Source organism: Pristiophorus japonicus, chromosome 14 (genome assembly GCF_044704955.1).
Source record: "Pristiophorus japonicus isolate sPriJap1 chromosome 14, sPriJap1.hap1, whole genome shotgun sequence".
NCBI classification, from domain to species: domain Eukaryota; kingdom Metazoa; phylum Chordata; class Chondrichthyes; family Pristiophoridae; genus Pristiophorus; species Pristiophorus japonicus.
This window is the reverse complement of record NC_091990.1, coordinates 128,821,267-128,846,345: the sequence shown is the minus strand read 5'-3', so window position 1 is coordinate 128,846,345 and position 25,079 is coordinate 128,821,267. Positions and strand designations below refer to the sequence as shown.

Here is a 25,079-nt window from a genome sequence, read left to right as displayed (position 1 = left end):
TAACCATAGCCAGTGAATCACCTGCAATGCTTCTCTTCCCACCCACGCATCGTTACCTCTGCTATCCCCCAAGGATCTATTTCTCATCTACATGCTGCCCCTTGGTGACATCATCCGAAAACAGTGTCAGTTTCCACATGTACGTTGATAACACCCAGCTCTACCTCAATACCACTTCTCTCGACCCCTCCATGGTCTCCAAATTGTCAGACTGCTTGTCCGAAATCCAGTTTTGGATGAGCAGACATCTCCTCCAATTGAATATTAGGAAGACCGAAGCCATTGTTTTTGGTCCCCGCCACAAACTCCGTTCCCTAGCCACTGACTCCATCCCTCTCCCCCGACTTGTCCAAGGCTGAACCACACTGTTTGCAACCTTGGTGTCATATTTGACCATGAAATGAGCTTTCGACCACATATCCGCAACTATTTCCACCTCCATAACATCACCTGTCTCTGCCCTTGCCTCAGCTCATCTGCTGCTAAAGCTCTCATCCATGCCTTTGTTACCTCTAGACTTGACTATTCCAACGCACTCCTGGCTGGCCTCCCACATTCTACCCTACGTAATCTCGAGGTGATCCAAAACTCAGCTGCCCATGTCCTAACTCGCACCAAGTACCGCTCACCCATCACCCCTGTGCTCGCTAATCTTGTTCCCAGATAAGCAACGCCTTGATTTCAAAATTCTCATCCTTAGTTTCAAATCCCTCCATGGCCTCGCCCCTCCCTATATCTGTAATCTCCTCCAGCCCCACAACCCCGAAATGTCTGCACTCCTCTAATTCAGCCCTCTTGAGCATCCCTGATTATAATCGCTCAACCATTGGTGGTCATGCATTCTGTTGCCTCGGCCCCAAGCTCTGGAACTCCCTGCCTAAACCTCTCGGCCTCTGTTTCCTCCTTCAAGACGCTCCTTAAAACCCACAATCTACGTGACAGAGTTAGATATCTCCTCCCAGAGCCTTCTGCAAGTAGCCTTCAATGCCTGCGGAAACAATACAGCCCACCTTCTTTGAACGGCCATGAGTAATGTCCTGAGTGCAGCATCCGAAAACCTTTTACCCTCTCTTTCTAGGTTGCTGAGCCATGTCTTCTGCCGAACTGACAATGAGATGCTGCTGCAACAAAGCACCTCCCTTTAAGTCGTACAGTGAGACTAGACCAAACATTACTGACCATTAGACTGCACCCGATATTGCGCCGCCTGTTCAGTGCTAAACCAATTAGCAGCGCTTTCAGCACTGAGATCAGCATTCCAGTCATTATAATAAGCAGGTAGCAGAAATTTTGCATGCTGCCTGAACAACTTTCAACGGGCGCAGGCAAATAGCGAAGGCCCTTGTACATAGTCCATGTCTCTGAAGCATATAAGAGGGCGGCTATCACTACTGCTCTGTAGACCATTAGCTTGCTGCCAGATTGGAGGTCCTGGTCTTCAAACATTCTCTTCCTCAGGCAACCGAAGGCTGCACTGGTACACTGAAGGTGGTGTTGGACTTCGTCATCGACGTCTGCCCTTGTTGACAGTGGGCTCCCGAGGTATGGAAAATGGTCCCCGTTGTCCAAGGCCTCGTCGTGGATTTTGATAATTGGGGGGGGGGGGGGGGGGAGGGGAAGTGCCGTATGGCAGGGGCAGGTTGGTAGATGACCTTTGTCTTCCGGTTGTTTAGTGTAAGGCCCATGCTCTCGTATGCCTCGGTGACGGTGTTGACAATGGTTCAGAGTTCGGCCTCAGAGTGTGCGCAGACGCAAGCGTCGTCTGCATACTGTAATTCAATAACAGAGGATGGGATGACCTTGGATCTGGACTGGTGACGACGGAGATTGAACAGTTTTGCGTTTGTTCTGTAGATTAGCTCCACTCGAACAGGGAGCTTACTGAGGGTGAGGTGTAGCATTGCAGCAAGGAAGATTGAGAAGAGTGTTGGTGCGATGACACAGCCTTGCTTGACCCCTGTCCGTACGTGAATTGGATCTGTGGTGGATCCGTTGATCAGCATCACGGCTTGCATGTCATCATGAAGCAGGCGGAGGATGGTGACAAACTTTTGAGGGCAGCCAAACTTGAGGAGAACACTCCATAATATCCCTCATGGTTGACAGTGTCGAAGGCCTTTGTGAGGTCAAAGAAGGCCATGTACAAGGGTTGGTGATGTTCCCTGCATTTCTCTTGAATTTGACGTGTGGTGAAGATCATGTCCATTGTGCCCCTTAGTGGGCGCAATCCGCATTGTGACTCTGGGAGGAGCTCTTTAGCTACAGGGAGAAGGCAGTTGAGGAGGATTCTTGCAATGACTTTCCCTGTGGCAGACAGAAGGAAAACTCCTCTGTAATTACCGCAATCGGACTTGTCCCCTTTCTTGAAGATGGTCACGGTTATGGCGTCTCTGAGATCCCCCCCCCACCCAGCATGCTCTTCTCCTTCCAAATAAGAGAAATAAATTCATGTATTCGCGCTAATAGTGCTTCTCCGCCATGTTTTAGTGCTTCGGCGGGGATTCCATCTGCTCCGGAGGCCTTGTTGTTCTTCAGTTTTCGGATGGCCTTTTCAACCTCATGCCGGGCTGGGGATGTCCTGAGGTAGTGGCGGGTAGCATGCTGCGGGATGGAGTCGAGGACACTCACGTCAATGACAGAGTCTCGGTTAAGGAAATCTTCGAAGGGACGAATGGCCTACTCCTGCACTTATTTTCTATGTTTCTATGTTCCTTCCAGCAGGCACTGACTGCCTCTCTGTCCTTGATGAGCACCTCTCCGGCCCACAGTGGGGTAGTACCTTTTGTACTTGGGCCGTGGAGAAAAACACCGTCACTCTTGATGGGCCAAATTACCTGTTTCTGCTCTGTAACATTCTTTTTCACTAAAAAAGTGTAGACTTCAGGGTGATTTCATTGAAGTATTTAAAATAAAGAAGGGACTAGAATGTGTTGGTATGAACAGATTATTTTAACTAGATAGGTTAGGGAAAAGAGCACTTGGAATAGTTACCATCTCATGTGGTGAGTGCGGATTCACTGCAACAGTTCAAAAAGGAGCTGGACAGCTTCCTTGCCGTGGCTAATATGACTGCATACAAAAGAAAGGAGGGATGTTGGGTATGTACCTCATGGTCACTGTGATCTCCTGAACTTGTTTTAATCACCTTAGGGGGTCAGAGAGAAATTTACCTGATTTTTTACCCCCTGACTTTCCTGGGTTTTATAATTTGCTGACTCCAGAAGATTACATGGCTGTTGATGGGAGGGAACACTGCAAGTCATGATACTGAATTATGTATGACTAGGACAGGCTCACCAGGCCAGCTGGTCTTTTTCTGTACATCTTTTTGAATGTTTGTGTATACATATGGCAATGGCTAAAAATATGACTACATGGAGATATATACACAATTTAAATGTTTGCTATATTGGTTGAGTATATTTAGCACCAATTAAAGTGCTCTGTTACTTTTATTCCATAGAATTATGAACATAAATTAATTTCTGTCACATCACTATAAAAGTGGTAACATTTATTTTCTTTTGATGCAACACTAGATTCAATTCTTACACTAAACGTACAAGAAGTGGATTACCCCAAACGTTCAGTGACTAAATACATTGTGCAGTGTAGTTCTGAACCCTTTCAATCAGGAAGATCCCACGTCTGTAGAGTTAGCCAATTTCAGCCAGGCAGCACTGGTGGCAGTACAATTAGCCCCACCCCTGAGCCAGAGAGGGGAATAAGCCTGCTTTTGATCACTGACAAGAAACTCCTGCCAGAAAGTACATATGTATGAACCGTAGGTAAGGATTCAACTTGGTTGTGGTACACCCACAAAGATTTTTTAAAAATCACTGCCACTGTATTTGCATAGCACCCATTTTCGACCGGAACAGCATGTGGGAAGGAATTTAGGAAGCAGTTGGACAAAAAGCATGATTGAAATAATGCTTCAGAATTTGTTCCCAAAATAACAGCATTCACCATTATTAACGTATAAATCGGCCAGCAACGTGTGGTCAGGAAGACATACCCCGTGAATTGCGAATCACCACAAGTTGCTGGACGATTTGCGCCGATCCACCAGTAGCCTCGCAAACACTGCAGCTCGTCCTCAACCTCCCCATGAGTTTCATGAAGTTCCTGTACTTGCGCATTCATTGCCCATTAAACTTGTCACGGAAAGTTAGGGCTAGTACTTAAAAGAATAAGCAACTTTTTAATGAGGAGATTTATGTACTGCAATGCCAATCAACCACTCCAGCCCAGAAAGGAAACAATTTAAACGGTGGAGTCTCATTTCTGCCAATAGTAAATTGTTTTGAGATTTCTAAAATTAATTTTTTTTTAATGGTCTTATTTTTCCTTTCTGCCTTGTTTTTCTCACCCTCTTAATCCAATCTTTATTTCCCTCTCTTTATTTCTCTTTCTGTACCTTATTTGACGCAACTTCAACTACTCTAATTCATCCTCCTTCTCGGTTATTCACTCTGTTGTTTTCTCAATCCTCAAATCTCATTGAAAATGTTCAAGCTGCTGAGTGAGGGAAACGGTGTAACTAACAGTGCACACCACGAGATCCCCCGTTCCGGCAAAATCTGGGCCAATGGGTTTTTAAAGGCTTTTGAAAGGAGGGAGGTACCAAGGTGAAGTGGTTTGGGGAAGGTCCAAAAAGCCAGAACACATGCCTAGGTTGCGCAGTGACATGATCAGAAAACTTAAATCAAGCAACTTTCCTCACCAGAGCAACACCATCACCGCCTTGTGCAATGATAATTACTTTATTCAGAAATTAGAATGAAAATTCAAGAATGGTTCAGCAGTAAATACAGTGCATTGTGTGGTACTGAGTGAGAAAGTTTATAAAATTCCCAGCTTCAATTAATGGTCGTTACTCAGCTAGTACATCTTGGCATTTGTGGTGTGGTGCGGATCCTTGCAAATCATGAACAGTCCTAGGTTCAATCCATGGTCTGTGCTGAGTTTGCTGATCTCAACAACAGCTTGCATTTATCTAGCACCTTTAACGTAGTAATACGTCCCAAGGAGCTTCACAGGAGCGTTATCAAACAAAATTTGACACTGAGCCACGCAAGGAGATATTAGGACAGATGACCAAAAGTTCGGCTTTAAGGACTTTCTGAAAAGAGGAGAGAGGTAGAGAGGCGGGGAGGTTTAGCGAAAGAGGCCAGAATTGAAGGACGTAGAGATCTCAGAGGATTGTAGGGCTGGGAAAGGTTATAGAGATGGGGAGGGACGAGGCCATGAAGGGATGTGAAAATAAGGTTTAAAATATTTCAATTGAGGCATTGCCGGACCAGGAGCAAATGTAGATCAGCGAGCACAGGGGTGATGAGTGAACGGGGCTTGGTGCAAGTTAAGATACAGGCAGCAGAGTTTTGGCTGACCTCAAGTTTATGTAGGGTGGCAGATAGGAGGCCGGCCAGGAGAGCATTGGAATAGTCAAGTCTAGTGGTAACAAAGGCATGGATGAGGGTGTCAGCAGCAAATGAGCTGATGCAGGGGCAGAGTAGGGCGATGTTACGGAGGTGGAGGTGAAAGTCTTGGTGATGGAGCGGATGTGTGGTCGGAAGCTCATCTTGTGGTTAAGTACGACACCAAGATCTGGTTAAGGCTCAGATAGGTGCCAAGGAGAGGGATGGAGTCAGTGGCTAGGGAACGGAGTTTGTGGTGGGGATGGAAGACAATGGCTTTGTTCTTCCTAATAGTTAGCTGGAGAAAATTTCTGTTCATCCAGGACTGGATGTTGGACATGCAGTGTGATAAATCAGAGACAGTGGAGGGGTCGAGAGAGGTGGTGGTGAGGTAGAGCTGGGTGTCATCAGAGTACATGTGGAGCCTGTGGTTGTGTTTTTGGATGATGTCGCCGAGGGGCAGCATGTAGATGAGAAATAGAAAAGGACCAAGGATAGATCCTTGGGGGACTCGAGAAGTAACGATGCGGGTGTGGGAAAAGAAGCTATTGCAGGTGACGTCTGGCTATGATTGGATAAATAAGAATAGAACCAGGTGAGTGCAGTCCCACCCAGCTGGACGACAGAGGGGAGATGTTGGAGGAAGATGTCTCTGATTTATTACACTGCATGTCCAACATCCAGTCCTGGAGGAGGATGTTGTGATCAACCATGCCAAAGGCTGCAGACAGGTTGAGAAGGACGAGAAGAGATAGTTTATCATGGTCACATACGATGTCATTTGTGAATTTGATAAATGCTGTTTCAGTACAATGTTTGGCCATAGCTTCCCTGAGCAAGGAAAGGGGAAAAAATAAATTAGCCAGTGATCCCATTCCTGTTTCCAGCCCAGTGATCCCTGCCTAAAAGTATATGTTAAAACTAACTGAATTTAGAGCAACACTACAAATCAGAAAATCAATACAAAGCATGATCAGGAGATGTAGGTTCAAGCGCCAGTTCTTGTGTTTTCTATTGTACTGAGTGGAAAGCAGGCAAGTGAGGTAACAAAACAGATGGGATCCACTGGACTGTGGTCACATGATTTGTGATAGCTGGTTGAAATATATATTAGCAGTTGTCTAAAAATATGGCATCAGCAATCCACCATCTACCTCAGGCCTTTGAGGGGAAAAGAGCGGTTGAGATGAAAGTCTTTATTAAAAAGTAAATAAAGGCTTAGAATTTGTGGTCAAAATAACAGTGAGGCTAATGGTGCTCACCGTTATTTATGCATAAATGGTACATCAATTTCAGGCGAGGGGCTACTGCGCATTTAAACTCATATATCCAAAAGTTAATTTTCCGAGTAGTGCCGCTCTGCCGTTAGCTTTACGAAAATGGCATGCCGCTGTCTAACTCACCACTGAAATGCACTGAATGACATGAAGTTGCTGTATTTGCATGGTAGATACAAACTAAACTCGGCACAGAAAGTTAAGTCTTGTCCATTCCCGTCTCAGTACCCTTTTAGTGATAAGTGTTAATTACTGCCACTCAATCCTCCTGGCATTGAAAATTAACGATTCCTTCAGGTTTTAATTTTTTAAATGTCAAATTTTACAAAAATGTTTTCCTTTTCTTTTCAGTCTCTTTTTTCTTTCTCTTTTAACCGATTCAGCAGTGTGTTATGGACTTTACTCATTGTATGTACTCATCATCATAGGCAGTTCCTCAAAGCGAGGATGACTTGCTTCCACGCCAAAAAGGGATGAGTTCACAGGTGTTTCAATGAAGGACCTAATATTCCAGGTCCCGAACTACATATTGAAGGGTGGAAGATGCCTGTGCATGGATTTTTTAACGTGTGGTGGCACACCAGCCACTACACGGGCTTGACAGAGCTAGGTCTTGGTCCACTGGCAAGGGTTAACCAAGACGACCGGAGACTAGCTTTGTATGTACTGTAGCACAAATCAATACCACATAAGAATTGCTAGACAAAAAGAACCAAGGTCAATCTTGTTCGCCTTCTGTCATCCAGTTCGTCGCATGATACAATGCTAATGGTGTTATTAACTAATCATGGCAATCAATCTCTATTAATTAGACCCAGACATGAGGTGAGGAAACCCCCATTGGTGGAAAGCTTTGGGAACCCTGGGTCCAAAGTCACCTTTCTTCTCCCAAGCATGCGAAACTTACTGTACGCCATGTCTCACATTACTCATATCTGCTTCCACCGTCTCCCTAGGGAGCATATTTCATAGATTTACCGCTCACTCACTGAAATAATGTTTCCGCATATTTGTTTTGAATTCCACCCCCCACTTCAGTGCGGGCCATGTCCTCTGGTTGTACGTTCTGGACAAGGTGAAACAGCTGATCATGGTCTACATTGGTGCTAAAATTCCAATGTCCCGGATCCATATGAAGTTTCTACGGACCCGGGAAGGCATCGGAAAAGCCGGTTTTCAGCGTGCAATGCACATGCGCTAAAAAACGGCTTTCCCGATCTGTCAAGTTTCTGGCTTGACAAATCTTGCACATATCGGGAACGAGGACACTTGCAGAGCAAGATTTCCGATATTTACACATATCTTGCCCAGCAAATGTCCTCAAAAATCTTGCGCTTGAAAAAGCAGGTGTATAGCCTACTTTTACAGGCGCAAGTGTTTAAAAATACACAAAAACATTTCAAAATAAGGTTATAAAAACACATTTTAGTGTTAAAAATCCTCCCCACAACGGTAAATTTATCTTAAGGCATAATTTTAAAAACTTTTTAAAAAGACGGGAAAATATAATTTATGAATCTTAACTATGTAGTGTGTTTTTCTATTTTTTATTAGTATTTTGTGTGTTGTGGGGGGGGGGGGGGGATTTCTCATTCATAATAATGGGAACTCCAACTTACGGAGTTCCCATTATGATGAATAAGAAAGTACTGTATCTTGATTGGCTGCCTAGAGCCATGTGACTCCAGCTCCAGGCCTGCGTACGTCCCGACGTGCACGTGCTCCGATGCGTAGGAAGTGAAGGCCTCAGGATCGGAAGTTCGTGCGGGCGCAGCAGGAACAAGCAGGTGCGCATCTTTTTTTACTTTTTCAGATCGGAATTTCAGGCCCATTATCTCATCCCTTTAGAATCCTAAAAAGAGCAATCATATCCCCTCTCGATTTTCTCTTTTCCTGTGAGAACATGGCTAATTTACGTAATTACTTCTCACAATCCAATCTCTCCATCAGTTTGGTTGTTCACTACAGTATCCTATCAACAGCTGCAATATCCTTTTTGTACTGTGGCAACCAAAACGGTACACAATATTCTAAGTGCGATCGCACTAATGATTTACAAAGTGGCAAGATTACCTCACTACTTCAGCTCAATATTGACCCTTTAATATATTCCCATCTCATTATTAAGTTTGTACTCAACTTCTCAGAACTACAAGCAAGAAACTGCAAAATTGTTGTAATTACATTTAACTCACAGTACCCTCTCCAAAAACACACAATATAGAGTAAGACTGAATTTGTACCACGCAAAATTTACAAAATGTATAATCTGATACAACTTCTTAGGTTTTTCTTGCATAAAGACATAGCAACAGTGATAGTGCTATTATTTACAGACAAGTCAGCAATTCATCTTCTCAAGGGCAATTAGAGATGGGCAATAAATGCTGGCCTTGCCAGCGATCCCCACATCCCAAGAAAGAATTAAAAAAATTCAGCAAAACCTTAACAGAAAGATATACACACCATATGCTGAAAATTTACTCTTTAATGGGAAACCTATTGCCACTTCTAATTGTGCGTTCATACCACTGTCAGAAACAAGCCAGAAAAGGATCATCATTACCTGTCCTCATTATTCGCTTTAACTCTTAAAAATGCTTGACATGGCACTTAGCATACAAACTAAAACTGTGCCTCTTACTTTACCAGGTTAAGTGTTAAATGTTACATCCCAAAGAACACCATCAAATATAATGTAGTTGGGAGTGCTCTGACTGTGACCCGAGAAGACAATAATCCAGCTGGTCTTTGAAAAGCTCTTCTGTTTGTGTATTTGGGTGCACCTGAGTCACAAATTGTAATTGGTTCCTGTTCCAGGAACACCTGCGCTTTTCGCAACTGCTTTTATTCAGCTTGCAGCATTTTAAAATTAAACTACATTGAAAATGCAATTATTGCTTTTATAATCCTACAGACACTCTTATTAATTTCACACCCCATGGTATTTCAAAAACATTTTAAAAATGTACTTCAAGTTTCTAACAGGAACCACAAGTCCATTGAATAAATATCCACCAGAACAGCAACAGTGAATGATTCCTCATATACAAGATCCCGATTTCAGACATGATATGGTGAAGTGTGGGCCAGTTACAAAAGTGTCAGGTAATGACCATCTCAAACAAGAGAAAGCCGAACCATCTGTCCTTGATCCCTAATGGCACCACCACTGCCAAGTCCCACAACATCAATATCTTGGGCGTCAGCTTTGATCAGAAGCTTAACTGGACCTGTCGTATCAACACGTGGCTACAAGAGCAGTTCAGAAGGCGGATAGTCTATGACGAGTGGGTCATCTCCAGACTTCTCAAGCTTCCCCACCATAAACAAATCAAGGATGTAATGGAATACTCACCATTTACCTGGATGGGTCCAGCCACAGCACCACTTAAGAAGCTCAATACTATCCAGGACAGAGTAGTTTGATTGATCAACTACTTAACTCAATACCCACTCCCTGCACTGTGGCTGGATTGTGTATTATCTATAGGACGCACTGTAACAAGTTACGAATGTTATTTCTACAGCACCCTCCTCTTTGCGACCACTTCAAAGGAAGTCAAAAACAGCAATGTCATGGGAACCCTATTACCTCCAAGTCTCACGCCATCCTGACTAGATTCATAATGCCGCCCCTTCATACTTAACACAATTGTGGGAGGGTCACCATCACAAGGACTGCGGCGGTTCAAGGAAAAAGCCCACCATCCCTTCTCAGAGCAACTAAGAATGGGTAATAAAGTGGCCTTCCTAAAGTCACCCACATCCCAAGAACAATTTTTTTTTAAAGGGGGGAGATAAACAATAGAAGCATCAATATTTATAGCACATAAGGAGACCATCCAATCTTTCATGTCCAGTATTAACTCAACTGCCCTATTCTCTCTGCTTAATCCTAATATCTTCCTCCACTTCACGTTTATCTACTCTGCCTTAAAGGATACAATAATCTCTCCTTCAACTGCTCCCTGTGACAAAGCACTCCATGCTCTAAGAACCTACTGTGTCAAGAATTTTATTCTAACCTCTCTCCTCATTCTCACAGTGACTGTTAAGCTGATTGTTTCCTCGAGTTGATGACTCAATAACATTCTTTCCCAGTTCACTATCAAAACCCTTCCTAATTTTAATAACCCATAATTAAATGTCATTTTTCTCTGCTCCAGTGGAAATAATCCCAGGAGCTCAAATCTTCCTTCATAACTATAATTTCCCCTCCCTGGCATCATCCTGGTGAACCTGTGCTGTACGCTCTCCAAAGTTTTGATTTCCTTCCGATACTGGGGCACCAAAAGCTGCACACAGTAATCCAACTGTAGTGTAATCAATGTTTTTAATAAATTCCTCACTACATCTTTTCTCTTCTACTCTATCACCCTATTTATAAAATCTAAATTTCTACTGGCCTTTTTATGGTTTTATCTATTTGTACTCGCACTTATGAATTATGTATCTGAAACCCTAGGTTTTTGTTCATCCACCACATTCAGTATCTTTCCATTCAGTGTATAAATATGGAAGCATACATATGGCAGCTGACCCCAGGCCGACAGATGATGTCGCCAAAAAGCAGGATGTAGATGAGGAAGACAAGAGATCAAGAATGGATTCTCAAAGTACTACAGAGGCTGGGATCTTTATAGCTTGTCGCTGCAAAACCACGAGCTCTGATGACGATTGTTTATGTCAACGTCAACATCTCGTCTTCTATTGTAGTCTTGGTGTATATTGTCAAATTAAGTCTCTCCCATAGCTAACTGCAACAGGAGATTAACATGATGGAAACATATCTAACTCGACCCCACTCCGGAGATGACTTTGTGGGAATGAGGTGTGAAATCAGTGCTGGAGAACCACTGGCAGCATTAGGACAGATAGGAGTGAAACCAGCCAAGGACGGTGCCGTAGAGCCAAGGTAGTAACATTGGGTTACATTGAGTGTACAGCACAGAAAAACGTCATTCGACCCAACTGGTCTATGACAGCATTTATGTTCCACACTGGCCTCTTCCCACCCTAATTCATCTAACCCTATCAGCATACACTTCTATCCTTTTTCCCTCATAGGCTTATCTAGCTTCCCATTAAATGCATCTATGCTATTCACCTTAACTACTCCTTGTGGAAGCGCATTCCACATTCTTACCACTCTTTAGGTAAAGAAGTTTCTCCTGAATTCCCTATTGGATTTATTAGTGACTATCTTAAACTTATGACCTCTAGTTTTGGACTCCCACAAGTGGAAATATTTCTCTCTGTCATACCTATCAAAGCCTTTCATTATCTTTAAGACCTCTATCAGATCACCCCCTCAGCCTTTACTTTTCTAGAGAAAAGAGCTCCAGCCTGTTCAGTCTTTCCTGATAAGTATATCCTCTCAGATCTGGTACCATCCTTGTGAATCTTTTTTGCACCCTATCCTTTTTATAATATGGAGACCAGAACTGTGCAAAGTACTCCAAGTGTGGTCTAACCAAAGTTCAATACAATTTTAACATAACTTCTTTGCTTTTCAATTCTATCCCTCTAGAAAAGAATCCCAGTGCTTGGTTTTATTTATTTATGGCTTTATCAAAGGCCTTTTGAAAATCCAAATATATTACATCTACTGCATTACCCTTGTCTACACTTTGTGTTACTATTTCAAAGAATTCAATAAGGTTGATCAAGCATGGCCCTCCCTTTTGAAATTAGTATTGAATACACTTTATTATATTTTTGGTTTCTCGATGTTCTATTACATCTTTGAGTAAACATTCCATGTATTAGTTGCTATCTTATAGATATGGGCCCTAGTTTTGGTCTCCTCACAAATGGAAACATTGTCTCTACATTTACCCCTTTCATAATCATAAAGACATTTAATTAAATTAGTTTTGTACTGTAGTCCCATCTCCAATAGGAACTTCACTGAGACTGCCCAAATTTATTTCACATAGTCCTCTTAGGAGCAAGCAGAGGAGACTTTCATCCAGTCATTCTGGGCTAGATTTGCACCAGGTCCGAGAGTTGAATGGTTGGGGTCTAACCCAATGCATCAGACAATCTAGCCCATTGGGTGCGTTTTCAGAAGAAAAAAAAAATACATATTCATGGGAGTACCAAAATGCCAGACTATCTGAAAACACATTTAATACTTTCCTCGGTTCCAACAATTTTTTAAAAACTAGTTTCCTCTATTTTCTCAAAACAAATTCCTTTCCACCTCTCCTGAAAACCTTGACTCATTGGGACACGATTCCAGAGGCTCTGGTGTTTTTTTCTATTGTGTGAGCCTGATTCTGTCTTCACCCATCATTCACACATGCACATTTTCTAGCTGGGGTCATTTGCTATTAATTATCAGCTAATTTTCCACTCCTTTACTACTCCAGCCAATTCCAGTGTCTGCAATGGTTGAAATCAGTCAATTCAGCACAAACTGGGAATTGAACCTAGAATCTTTTCATCTGTGTAGTTCAGTTTCACACTGCTGAGTCAGCAAACAGGACTCCCTCAGTACTGCACTAAAGTGTCAGCCTAGATTATGTGCTCAGATCCCGGAGTTGAGTTTGAACCTACGGCCTTCTAACTCAGAGACAAGTGCTACTTACTAGGCCAAGTTGACTCTTTAGTAAAGTAACTGCGCCCCATTGAAGCATTTCCCTCTAGTACCAATGTTTTTAAAAACCATTATACAAATAATTAAATCGGGGGGCGGAGGGGGGGGAATTCATACTTCCTGAATCTGCTTTAGCCAAAGGTAACTTTTTAAACATAATCATATACAAGAGACTCCAAATCAAGCTTCTGAGAATTATATTTGTTCTTAGGATGTACATAAGAAATAGGAATAGGAGTAGGCCATACAGGCCCTTCGAGCCTGCTCCGCCATTCAATAAGATCATGACTGATCTGATCATGGAGTCAGCTCCACTTCCCCGCCCGCTCCCTATAACTCCTTATCCCCTTATCGTTTAAGAAACTGTCTATTTCTGTCTTAAATTTATTCAATGTCCCAGCTTCCACAGCTCTCTTAGGCAGCGAATTCCACAAATTTACAACCGTCGGAGAATAAATTTCTAAGATCATACCCTCTATAGTCTCCCCCATCAGTGGAAACATCCTCTCTGCATCCACTTGTCAAGCCCCCTCATAATCTTATTCGTTTCGATAAGATCACCTCTCATTCTTCTGAATTCCAATGAGTAGAGGCCCAATCTACTCAACCTTTCCTCATAAGTCAACCCCCTCATCTCCAGAATCAACCTAGTGAACCTTCTCCGAACTGCCTCCAAAGCAAGTATATCCTTTTGTAAATATGGAAACCAAAACTGCACACAGTATTCCAGGTGTGGCCTCACCAATACCTTATAGCTGCAGCAAGACTTCCCTGCTTTTATACTCCATCCCTTTTACAATAACTGCCAAGAGACCATTGGCCTTCTTGATCACTTGCTGTACCTGCATACTATCCTTTTGTGTTTCATGCACAAGTACTCCCAGATCCCGCTGTACTGCGGCACTTTACAATCTTTCTCCATTTAAATAATAACTTGCTCTTCGATTTTTTTTCTGCCAAAGTGCATGACCTCACATTTTCTGACATTATACTCCATCTACCAAACTTTTGCCCAGACTTAGCCTGTCTATGTCCTTTGCAGATTTCTTGTGTTCTATGTAGGCTGCACTGACAACGGAAAATTATTGCCCATCTCCAGTTGCCCTTAAAAGATAGCGATGAACTATCTATTTGAAACGTCTTCTGCGGTCCTTGTGACGATAATCCCATTATGATGTTAGATTGGGAATTCCAGGATTTTCATACAGAAACAATGAAGGAACAGTGCTAAATGTACAAGTCAGAATAGAAACATAGAAAATAGGTGCAGGCCATTTGGCCCTTCGAGCCTGCACCACCATTCAATAAGATCATTCACCTCAGTACCCTTTTCCTGCTTTCTTCCCATACCCCTTGATCCCTTTAGCTGTCAGGTCCATATCTAACTCCCTCTTGAATATATCTAACAAACTGGCATCAACAACTCTCTGCGGTAGAGAATTACAGAGGTTAACAACTCTCTGAGTGAAGAAGTTTCTCCTCATCTCGGTCCTAAATGGCTTACCCCTTATCCTTAGACTGTGACCCCTGGTTCTGGACTTCCCCAACATTGGGAACATTCTTCCTGCATCTAACCTGTCCAGTCCCGTCAGGATTTTATATGTTTCTATGAGATCCCCTGTCATTTTTCTAAACTCCAATGAATACAAGCCCAGTTGATCCAGTCTCTCCTCATACGTCAGTCCTGCCATCCCGGGAATCAGTCTGGTGAACCTTCGCTGCACTCCCTCAATAGCAAGAACATCCTTCATCAGATTAGGAGACCAAACTCATCACAGTATTCCAGGTGAGGCTTCACCAAGGCCCTGTACAACTGCAGTAAGACCTCCCTGCTCGTATACTCAAATCCTCTCGCTATGAAGGCCAACATGCCATTTGCCTTCTTCACCGCCTGCTATACCTGCATGCCAACTTTCAACGACTGATGTACCATGACACCCAGGTCTCGTTGCCCCTCCCCTTTTCCTAATCTGCCGCCATTCAGATAATAGTCATGTTTTTGCCACCAAAGTGGATAACCTCACATTTATCCACATTATACTGCATCTGCCATGTGTTTGCCCACTCACCTAATCTGTCCAAGTCACCCTGCAGCCTCTTAGCATCCTCCTCACAGCTCACACCGCCACCCAGCTTAGTGTCATCTGCAAACTTGGACATATTACACTCAATTCCTTCATCTATATATTGTAAATAGCTGGGGTCCCACTAGTCACTGCCTGCCATTCTGAAAAGGACCCGTTTATCCCGACTCGCTGCTTCCTATATGCCAACCAGTTCTCTATCCACGTCAATACCTTACCCCCAATACCATGTGCTTCAATTTTGCACACCAATCTCTTGTGTGGGACCTTATCAAAAGCCTTTTGAAAGTCCAAATACACCACATCCACTGGTTCTCCCTTGTCCACTCTACTAGTTACATCTTTAAAAAATTCTAGAAGATTTGTCAAGCATGATTTCCCTTTCATAAATCCATGCTGACTTGGACTGATCCTGTCACTGCTTTCCAAATGCACTGCTATTTCATCTTTAATAATTGATTCCAACATTTTCCCCACTACTGATGTCAGGCTAACCGGTCTATAATTCCCCGTTTTCTCTCTCCCTCCTTTTTTAAAAAGTGGTGTTACATTAGCTACCCTCCAGTCCATAGGAACTGATCCAGAGTCGAAAATGATCACCAATGCATCCACTATTTCTAGGGCCACTTCCTTAAGTACTCTGGGGTGCAGACTATCAGGCACTGGGGATTTATCGGCCTTCAATCCCATCAATTTCCCTAACACAATTTCCTAACTAAAGGATTTCCTTCAGTTCCTCCTTCTCGCTAGACCCTCGGTCCCCTAGTATTTCCGGAAGGCTATTTGTGTCTTCCTTCGTGAAGACAGAACCAAGCATTTGTTCAATTGGTCTGCCATTTTTTTGTTCCCCATTATAAATTCACCTGAATCTGACTGCAAGGGACCTAAGTTTGTCTTCACTAATCTTTTTCTCTTCACATATCTATAGAAGCTTTTGCAGTCAGTTTTTATGTTCCCAGCAAGCTTACTCTCATACTCTATTTTCCCCCTTCTAATTAAACCCTTTGTCCTCCTCTGCTGAATTCTAAATTTCTCCCAGTCCTCAGGTTTGCTGCTTTTTCTGGCCAATTTATGTACTGTGACTAGAAGAACTTGGGGATGATGATGTTTTCATGATATTGTTGCTCCTGTCCTTCCCAGTGATAAAGATCAGAGGACACTGGAAGGTGCTGTCAAAATGAGCCTGGTGAATTGCTGCGATGCATCCTCTAAATAGTGCATACTATAAGAACAGTGTGCAGATGGTGGATATTCAGTGCAGTGGCAGAGGTGCCAATCCAGAACACTGCTGGCACCAATCCAAGCAAGTGGTGAATATGCCATCAAACTCAGGACTTAAGCCTACAGGAGAGGCTTTAAAGGGTGAGGAGGGTTAGCCACTCATCACATAGCACCCAGCTTCTGTCCTGCCCTGATAACCAGTATTAGGATGGCTGGTCTCATTAAACATATGGTCAATGATGGCCCCTCCAAGTTGTTGATAGTGGGGGACACTGCAATGGTCATTGAAGATCATGGAGAGATTGTTGAGCTTTTTCTTGTTGTAGTGGGTTACTGCCTGGCACTTGCATAGCACAAATGTTATCTGCCCAAGCTTAAATGTTGCCCAGGTTTTGCTGTAGACTGGCATAGGCTGCTTCACTATCAGATGAATTGTGAATGGAATTTAACACTGTTAAATGGTCAGCAAAATGCTACCACTCCTGAATTTATGTTGGAAAAAAGGGCATTGCTAAAGCAATTGAAGATGGCTGGGTTGAGAATGTTGCCCTAAGGATGAGAGGGGATCTCATAGAAACGTATAAGATTCTATCGGGACTGGACAGGTTAGATGCGGGAAGAATGTTCCCGATGTTGGGGAAGTCCAGAACCAGGGGACATAATCTTAGAATAAGGGGTAGGCCATTTAGGACTGAGATGAGGAGAAACTTCTTCACTCAGAGAGTTGTTAACCTGTGGAATTCCCTACCGCAGAGAGTTGTTGAGGCCAGTTCATTGGATGTATTCAAGAGGGAGTTAAATATGGCCCTTGTGGCTAAAGGGATCAAGGGGTATGGAGAGAAAGCAGGAAAGGGGTACTGAAGGAATGATCAGCCATGATCTTATTGAATGGCAGTGCAGGCTCGAAGGGCCGGATGGCCTACTCCTGCACCTATTTTCTATGTTTCTGTGTTTCTAAGCAATACCTGCAGCAATGTCCTGGGCTGCAATAATTTCCCGGGCTGCAATAATTTCCCATGGACAACCATCTTCTTACATATTAGTTATGTCGCCACCCACTGGAGGGTTTTGTGTTTTGATCTGAGTTTTGCTAGGGCTCGAAGGCATAGTCAATCAAATGCTGCCTTATATACATTGGGAAGGGATGAATTCATGGGAGCTCAGAGTTGGATAACCATAGGGCATAGGCTGGAACCCAGGAATGAGATAGGTGGCAGAGGTATTGTGGGGCATGCCCATGGCAGACGAAAATCAAGGACAAAGATTTTAAATTCGGTATGTTGGGAGATGGGAGCCAGCGAGGACAAGCGTGTGGGACATGGGCTAATCTTGGAATAAGTTTGAATTTGTACAGACGCCAGATCAAGAGTCTATTAACAATGGGGAGATTAAGACATTGAGTCTTGAGGTAATGAAAGCATTGATAAGTGTTAAATGCAAAAGAAAAAATACTGCAGATGCTGGATATCTGAAATAAAAACAGAAAATGCTGGAAATACTCAGTAGGTCAGAGAAACAAAGTTAATGTTTCAGGTTGATGACCTTTCATCAGAAATGGAAAAAGTTAGAGATGCAACAGGTTTTAAGCAAGTACAGAGGCAGGGAAAGGAGGAGAGGAAAGAACAAAAGGGAAGGTCTTTGATTGGGTGGAACGCCTGTGATAAGGTAGAAGGTAGGAGAGATTAAATGACGAAAGGGATGATAGTGCAAGGCAAAAGGGGATGGTAATGGGACAAGTAAAGAAACAAAAGATGGGTCTAGAGGAAGTGTAAATGGTAATTAAAAGAAAAAAATTTGTCCACGGGATGTGGGTGTCGTTGGGAAAGCCAGGATTTATTACCCATCCATCTTTAATTACCCTTGAGAAGGTAGTGGTGAGCCACCAGAGGACAGTTAAGAGTCAACCACATTGGTGTGGGTCTGGAGTCACAAATAGGCCAGACCGCCAGGTAAGGACGGCAAATTTCCTTCCCTAAAAGGACATTAGTGAACCAGATAGGATTTTACGACAATCCAGTAGGTTCATGGTCACTATTACTAGCTTTTTATTACAGGTTTATTTAATTAACTGAATTTAAATTCCCCAGCTGCTGTGGTGGGATTTGAACTCACGGCTCCTGATCCTTAATCCAGGCATAGTGTTTAGGTACCTAAATAGCAGAATCATTACCACCAGCTACTCTCCAAAACAATGGGGCCAGTGGTTATGATCTGAAATTGTTGAACGTAATGTTGAATCCGGAAGGCTGCAAAGTGCCTAATCGAAAGATGAGGTGTTGTTCCTCGAGCTTACATTTAGCTCCATTGGAACAGTGTAGGAGGCCGAGGACAGAGAGGTCAGAATGGGACTAGGGTGCAGAATTAAAATGACAGAAGTCCAGAAGCCCAGGTCACGCTTGCGGTCTGAATGGAGGTGTTCCACAAAGTGGTCACCCAATCAGCATTTGATCTCGCCAATGTAGAGACCGCACAGCGAATACAGTATATTAGATTGAAAGAAGTACAAATATATCGCAGTTTCGCCTGGAAGGAATGTTTGGGGCACTGGTCGTTGGGAAGGGGAAGGGAAAAGGGCAGGTGTTGCATCTCCCGCGCTTGCATGGGAAGGTGCCATGGGAAGGGGAGGGAGTGTTGGGGTGATTGAGGATGGGAGGGAACTGTCCCTTCGGAATGCTGAAAGGGGAGGGGAAGATGGGTTTGATGGTGGCAACACACTGGAGGTGGCAGAAACGTTAAGAGGATGATCCGTTGAATGTGGATGCTGGTGGAGTGGCAGGTAAAGACAAGTCGAACCCTATCGTGGTTCTGGGAGGGAGGGAAAGGGTTGAGGGCAGGGGTGAGGGCAGAAGTGCGGGAAATAGGACGGACACGGTCAAGGGCCCTGTCAACCATGGTGGAGGGACATCCTCGGTTGGGGAAAAAGGAAGACACATCGGAAGCACTGTTATGGAAGGTGGCATCATCAGAATAGATGCGACGGAGGCAGAGAAACTGGGAGAATGGAATAGAGTTCCTACAAGAGTGGGATGGGAGGAAGTGTGATCCAGATAGTTGTGGGAGTCAGTAGGCTTATAGTGGATATTGGTTGATAGCCTATCCCAAGAAATGGAGACAGGGAAGTCGAGGAAGGGAAGGGAAGAGTTGGAGGTGGACCACGTGACTGCGAGGGAAGGGTGGAAATTAGAAGCAAAGTTGATGAGATTTTCCAGTTCAGAGTGAGAGCAAGAAACGACAACGATAGAGTCATCAATGTACTGGAAATAGGTGAGGGAGGGGATCTGAATAGCACTGGAACAAAGAATGTTCCACATATCCCACGAAAAGACCGGCATAGCTCGGCCCCATACAGGTTCCCATAGCAACACTTTTATTTGGATGAAGTGAGTGGCATCAATTGAGATGTTGTTCAATGTGAGAATAGGTTCAGCCAGGTTGAGGAGGGTGGTGGAGGATGGGAACTGGTTAGGCCTCCATAGGCCCTCAGGCCATCCTGGTGGGGGAAATGGTCAGTTCTGATTAATTCTTATTGATATCCAATTTATTTGTTACTTCCTTTCCCAAGATGAGAGACTGACCAGCTTGAGTGCAGACAATGGCGGCTCCATTCCCTCCCTGTGGGGAAGCTTCTGGTGTCCATGCCACATCTCTTTCTAACAGAATGAACTTATTTTGTGGGGACTCATGGGTGCATTTAATATCCCTTTATATCCAATCCAATGCAGTAATATATAACCTCCCCCCCGGGTTCCTAACCTACTCTCCCTCTGCCCGCATTCCTGACCTTCTTCTCCCTCCCATTCGCCCCATAGATGGGACATTGTGTGTGGCTCACGGATTGTTAACAGGTTTATTGAGTGTGAAGTGAATAGTGACCATGTCATGCCTCACGGATTTCATCCAGTTCAATGATGTAAGTTGCCGCACACGCACTGAGAAATCAATCAGATCTGGGGTGTCAGAGGGAGAATATGGTGCGGGTGTAAATGGGGTGTGGTTGGAAGAATGGGAACCGTCTTACCATCTTGATCACATTCTCGCTCTCATTCGGCCCCCACCTTTAGACCTGGATCACATTCATTCCATCTGCACTGTGCTCTCGGTACTCTCTTTACCACCTGCCCCGGGTTCTTGACTTCTCTCTCCACACCGCCCCCCCCTCAGATTCTCTCTCTCTCTCTGATCTCCTCTCCACCACTCACTCCACCCTCTCCCTCCGATTCCCTTTTCTCTCCAATTCCCTCTTTCCATCCCTCCGATTCCCTCTTTCGATCCGCTCTTCTCCCCCCATCCAGCACGGATCCAGAGATCAGCCTTGTCCAAGGAGCTGAACAAAGCGTGGCCGATGCTGCCCTGCAGCCGCAACCATAGGGTACTGCACATGCGCGGCATTGCTGACAACACACATGTGCAACAGGGGGATCAGGTGCCCAAGTGCAAAAAGGGACAGATCCGACCACACGCACAGGACACAAATGTTTATTTAAACCTCAAGTTACATACTATGGTCACCATGCTAAAGATTCACAACCCTCTAAAAACTAGGGATCATAGTCTCAGGCTAAGAGGTCGGCCATTTAAGACTGAGATGAGAAGTTTCTTCACTCAGAGGGTAGTGAATCTTTGGAATTCTCTACCCCAGAGGCTGTACATACTCAGTCGATGAGTATATTCAAGATTGAGATCGATAGATTTTTGGGCAGTAAGGGAATCAAGGGCGATGGGGATGGGGCAGGAAAGTGGAGCGGATGTCGAAGTTCAGACTCGATGGGCCGTATGGCCTACTCCTGCTCCTATTTCTTATGTTCTTATTATAGAACCACTACTTGTGTACACAAAGTACTAATCCAATACCAGCTGCTTGAAAAAAAAACGAGCTCTGAATCACATATTGAATCATTTGACTTACTGTATTACGGCAGTGGTGGGAGGGTGCACAGGAAGAGGGAGTGTTTGATGACATTGAATTGGTTTGGAAACATTAGCTGAACACTTTGTTAGAATGTATACTGTACTGTCACACAATTATTCTACATCACACTTGCTGCTGTTTTAACATTTATTAAGAGTCATCATAGTTTACAAAGTCATGTGGGGATCGCTTGCAATTATGGATACGTACAATCTTATGTACCCCATCCTGACATCCAGGAGAAATGTCAGCTAATATTCTTTGATGAGCCAGATATCTGAAATACCATGGAAACCCAACACCATATTTAAAAATCTGAAACTAAGCTGCCAAGAAATCTGCAGATTCTGTTCCCAGATGTGCAAAGTACACTCTCTCCCTGTAAGGGCATACCCATTTCCAAAATCAAGAGAGCTTACGCAGTTTGGCAGAGTCCAGGCTTACAGACCTCACAACCATACATAAGGTTACTACTGGAGATTAACCAGCTAAAACTATAGAACCGACCAGGACAAAGCACTAAGTTTCCTGCTGTTTGTTCAGCCAAGACTGCATCACTGAAGTGCTATAACCTGTAGGGTTACGGACCTAGAGTTGGTAATTGGGAGTAGATTGGGTGACCTCTTTGTTGGCCGACGCAGATATGATGGTAAGTACTGCAGGGAATCGAATACAGCCAGGGTGATCTCCTGGACTAGATTCGAACGCCTGGCTAGGTCGGAGAGGAATTTTCCCAGATTTTCTTTCCCTAAATTGGCCTGGGTTTTTAATCTGGTTTTTGCCTCTCCTAGGAGATCACATGGCTCCAATTGGGGTGGTGTGTAGAATGTTTTAGTGTAAGGGGTGTCGCAATTGTGTGGTGCTCTTTACCTTTCTGCCATTGTTCATAGGTTTATATGTAACCTTCAGAGCTGCTGACCGAGGGCCGTGCGGCTCTTTGTCAGCCACCGCGGACACGATGGGCCAAAACGGCCTCCTTCTGCGCTGTGAATTTCTATGAATTGGATAGTGACGGGTATCTAATGGAAAACAGTATCATGCAAAAACAAATATATATACACACCAAGAGAAATGATATGCTAAGACAATAAACAAAATGAAATTTGATGACAGATAAATGATGACCTCGCAAAGCCCTTGGAATCCGTTAAAGTTGGAGACACCAATTTAAAAAAATCTAGCCTGCAAAATTCTGTGGATCCTGCCACAGCATTGTGAAAACTGCAACATTAAAAAAATCACAACAGGCCACAATGGTATAGTAAGCCAGGGTTACACACAATGTTAACTTTTTTTTCCTCTATAGGATACTGATTTATCTGAATGTATACTTCAAACTTTTGAGTTATAGTAAACCTGCAGCAAATAATACAAAGAATCCAGGACATAGGTTCACTTTGTCCATTTGATACTAGAACATAGTACAAAACTGAGTCTCCTCAATCTCTATTTTTGTTTGAATGTATAAAAGCACATTACAGAAAACCCAGTTATATGCCTGGTGGGGAAAAAAATCTCTACCATATATTTAACTTTAATGATGGTACCAAGAAGAAGGTCTCTAAACTATGGTCCCTGCAGCCAACATGTCTCATCCTCCTAAAAAGTTAGTTTGTAACTTAGGCTAGCAAGGTGAAGATGCTTTGGTCTGTGTTTAGCTTTTGGCGAGTGCTTTTATGCGTATTAGTCCTTGAATTTGCTCTTATTTGTAAATGTAGAATCTGAGACAGATGCTACACACGATAAAAAGTTTGGACAGGCCTTTGCTACAATGTAGCGATCTTGAATGCAATATTATGTAACTATTAATAGGGCCACAATATAATAATGACAACTAAATGAAAAATACAAAAGGTGAATTTAAGTATTACCAATTCTGGTAAAGGATGAACAACTGTCAAGGCTTCACCCTACATGTTTTAAGCACATCATACAGTTATTAATAAATCCACACTTTCCAATGTAAAATTAAGTAATCAGGGCCCATTTAATACAAACATAATTTAGGGCAATACCTTTTTCCATTTTAAACAAAAAAGGGAGTTACTTCTAAGTACACAAATCCTAAAAAAAAATACACAAGAGAATGAAAACAGAAATTGGTGGGCATACATCAGAGATCAAACAATATCTGGAAAAAAAGGGGATTCAGACCCTTCACCAAAACAGCTCTTGTCAGATGTTGATCGACCCCCCGCCCCCGCCTATACATTACCAGCACTTGCTGCTTTTATTTCAGATTTCCAACATTAGCAGTCTTAACTCGAGTAGGGAGAGAACCCGATTCATTTAGATCCCAAACGTAACGCGACACAAAAGCCAGATAATCCTTTCTGCTACGAAAACAGACAAGGATTCTATTATACCTAATAAATTAAAAGGCTCGGTTGCCCACAGTAACATCCGCGGAGATGTGATTTGAACGAGCTCAGCTCAGCCCTTGCGGTTGGTGGTTACGTATGACAAATTTGAAAATGAACCGAGCACCAAACAAGAGCCGAGAGAGAGAGAGAGTGAAGCGACTTTATTATCTGCCAGAAGAAACTAACTTGCAAACGGTTACAAAACTACCAACAAGTCGACGCTCTCCCCAACCGACACTTCCCCCCGCACACAAGTAAAACCTTGGCCGATCTGGCTAAAAGAAATAGGGCATACTGGGTAAAAAAAAATTACTAACCTCTTTTTTTCCAACAATTCCTCCCTTCGACCACCATGCACCAGGAGCGGAAACACACTGCCGCTCGGCGCCGGCCCCGCACCCTGAATCGCGCATTCGCGCCCCTCCGCGCGCGCCGCCGCTTGCGCCACTCCGATTGGTCAGCGTCCTCTGATTGGCGTCACCGCCCACTACCAGTCCCGCCTCCCCCTCGCTCCCATTGGAGCGAACACGCGCGCCGAGGCAGCTGCATCGCGCTTTTCATTGGTGAGCTTGCATGTCAATCGCGCAGAACGTCTTGCAGATTTGTGTTGCCGCCCCCCCCCCGCCCCTTTGCTGCCGCTCGGTGCAGGAAGCGAAGACCTGGCGGTTGAGATGTATTCATGTTCCCGGGTACCTCCCGACGCCATTTAAAAACAATTACAGTGCGTGCGTAAAGGTTAAACTTAATTTACGTTCGTGGTATTAAAGCCTCAGGAGAATTTTGTCTGTGTTTATTTGGACGGGCGGGGGGGGGAGAGAAATGAATCCAAAAAAAAGCAATGGCGGCTGTCCAATTGAACTGCGTGTGTTTGTGACGTTATGTGATGTCACGTTAAGCCTGCCGCTGAAGGCGTGGGGTTGGGTCACTGGGAGCTGCAGGCTCAGAGTGCACACAGCGGCCCCTAGTGTTGGCTCAACCACAGCCTGTGCTGCACTCATTCTCAGCTCACTTGCTCTGAGAACCGAAGGGAACAAAATGGGAAAAAAAGCCAATCTCCCCCTTTTCTCTCCACCTTCACCACTAGCTGTATACTGACTTCTGGCCAGCCCATTGAACTTTTGTCCATTCGTTCCAGAATGAGGGCCTCGCCGACGAGGCCAGCATTTTGTTGCCCTTGAGAAGTTGGTGGTGAGCCACCTTA

At 43.9% G+C, this 25,079-nt stretch overlaps 1 protein-coding gene across 3 annotated transcripts in view; it reads right to left on the bottom strand.

Annotated features, from left to right (window-relative positions):
• LOC139280098 (zinc finger protein 143-like) overlaps positions 1-24,248 on the bottom strand; it is a 94,386-nt gene extending 70,138 nt beyond the window's left edge. For 2 of the 3 annotated variants that reach the window (XM_070899606.1, XM_070899607.1), the window contains exon 1: positions 23,882-23,947. In XM_070899606.1, coding sequence (XP_070755707.1) covers positions 23,882-23,918 — 37 coding nt within the window. In that variant the 5' untranslated portion in view covers positions 23,919-23,947. Of the gene's footprint in view, positions 1-23,881; positions 23,948-24,195 lie in introns of those variants that run through there. The other variant, XM_070899608.1, reaches the window with a different exon arrangement.
• Between the last annotated feature and the right edge of the window lie 831 nt (positions 24,249-25,079).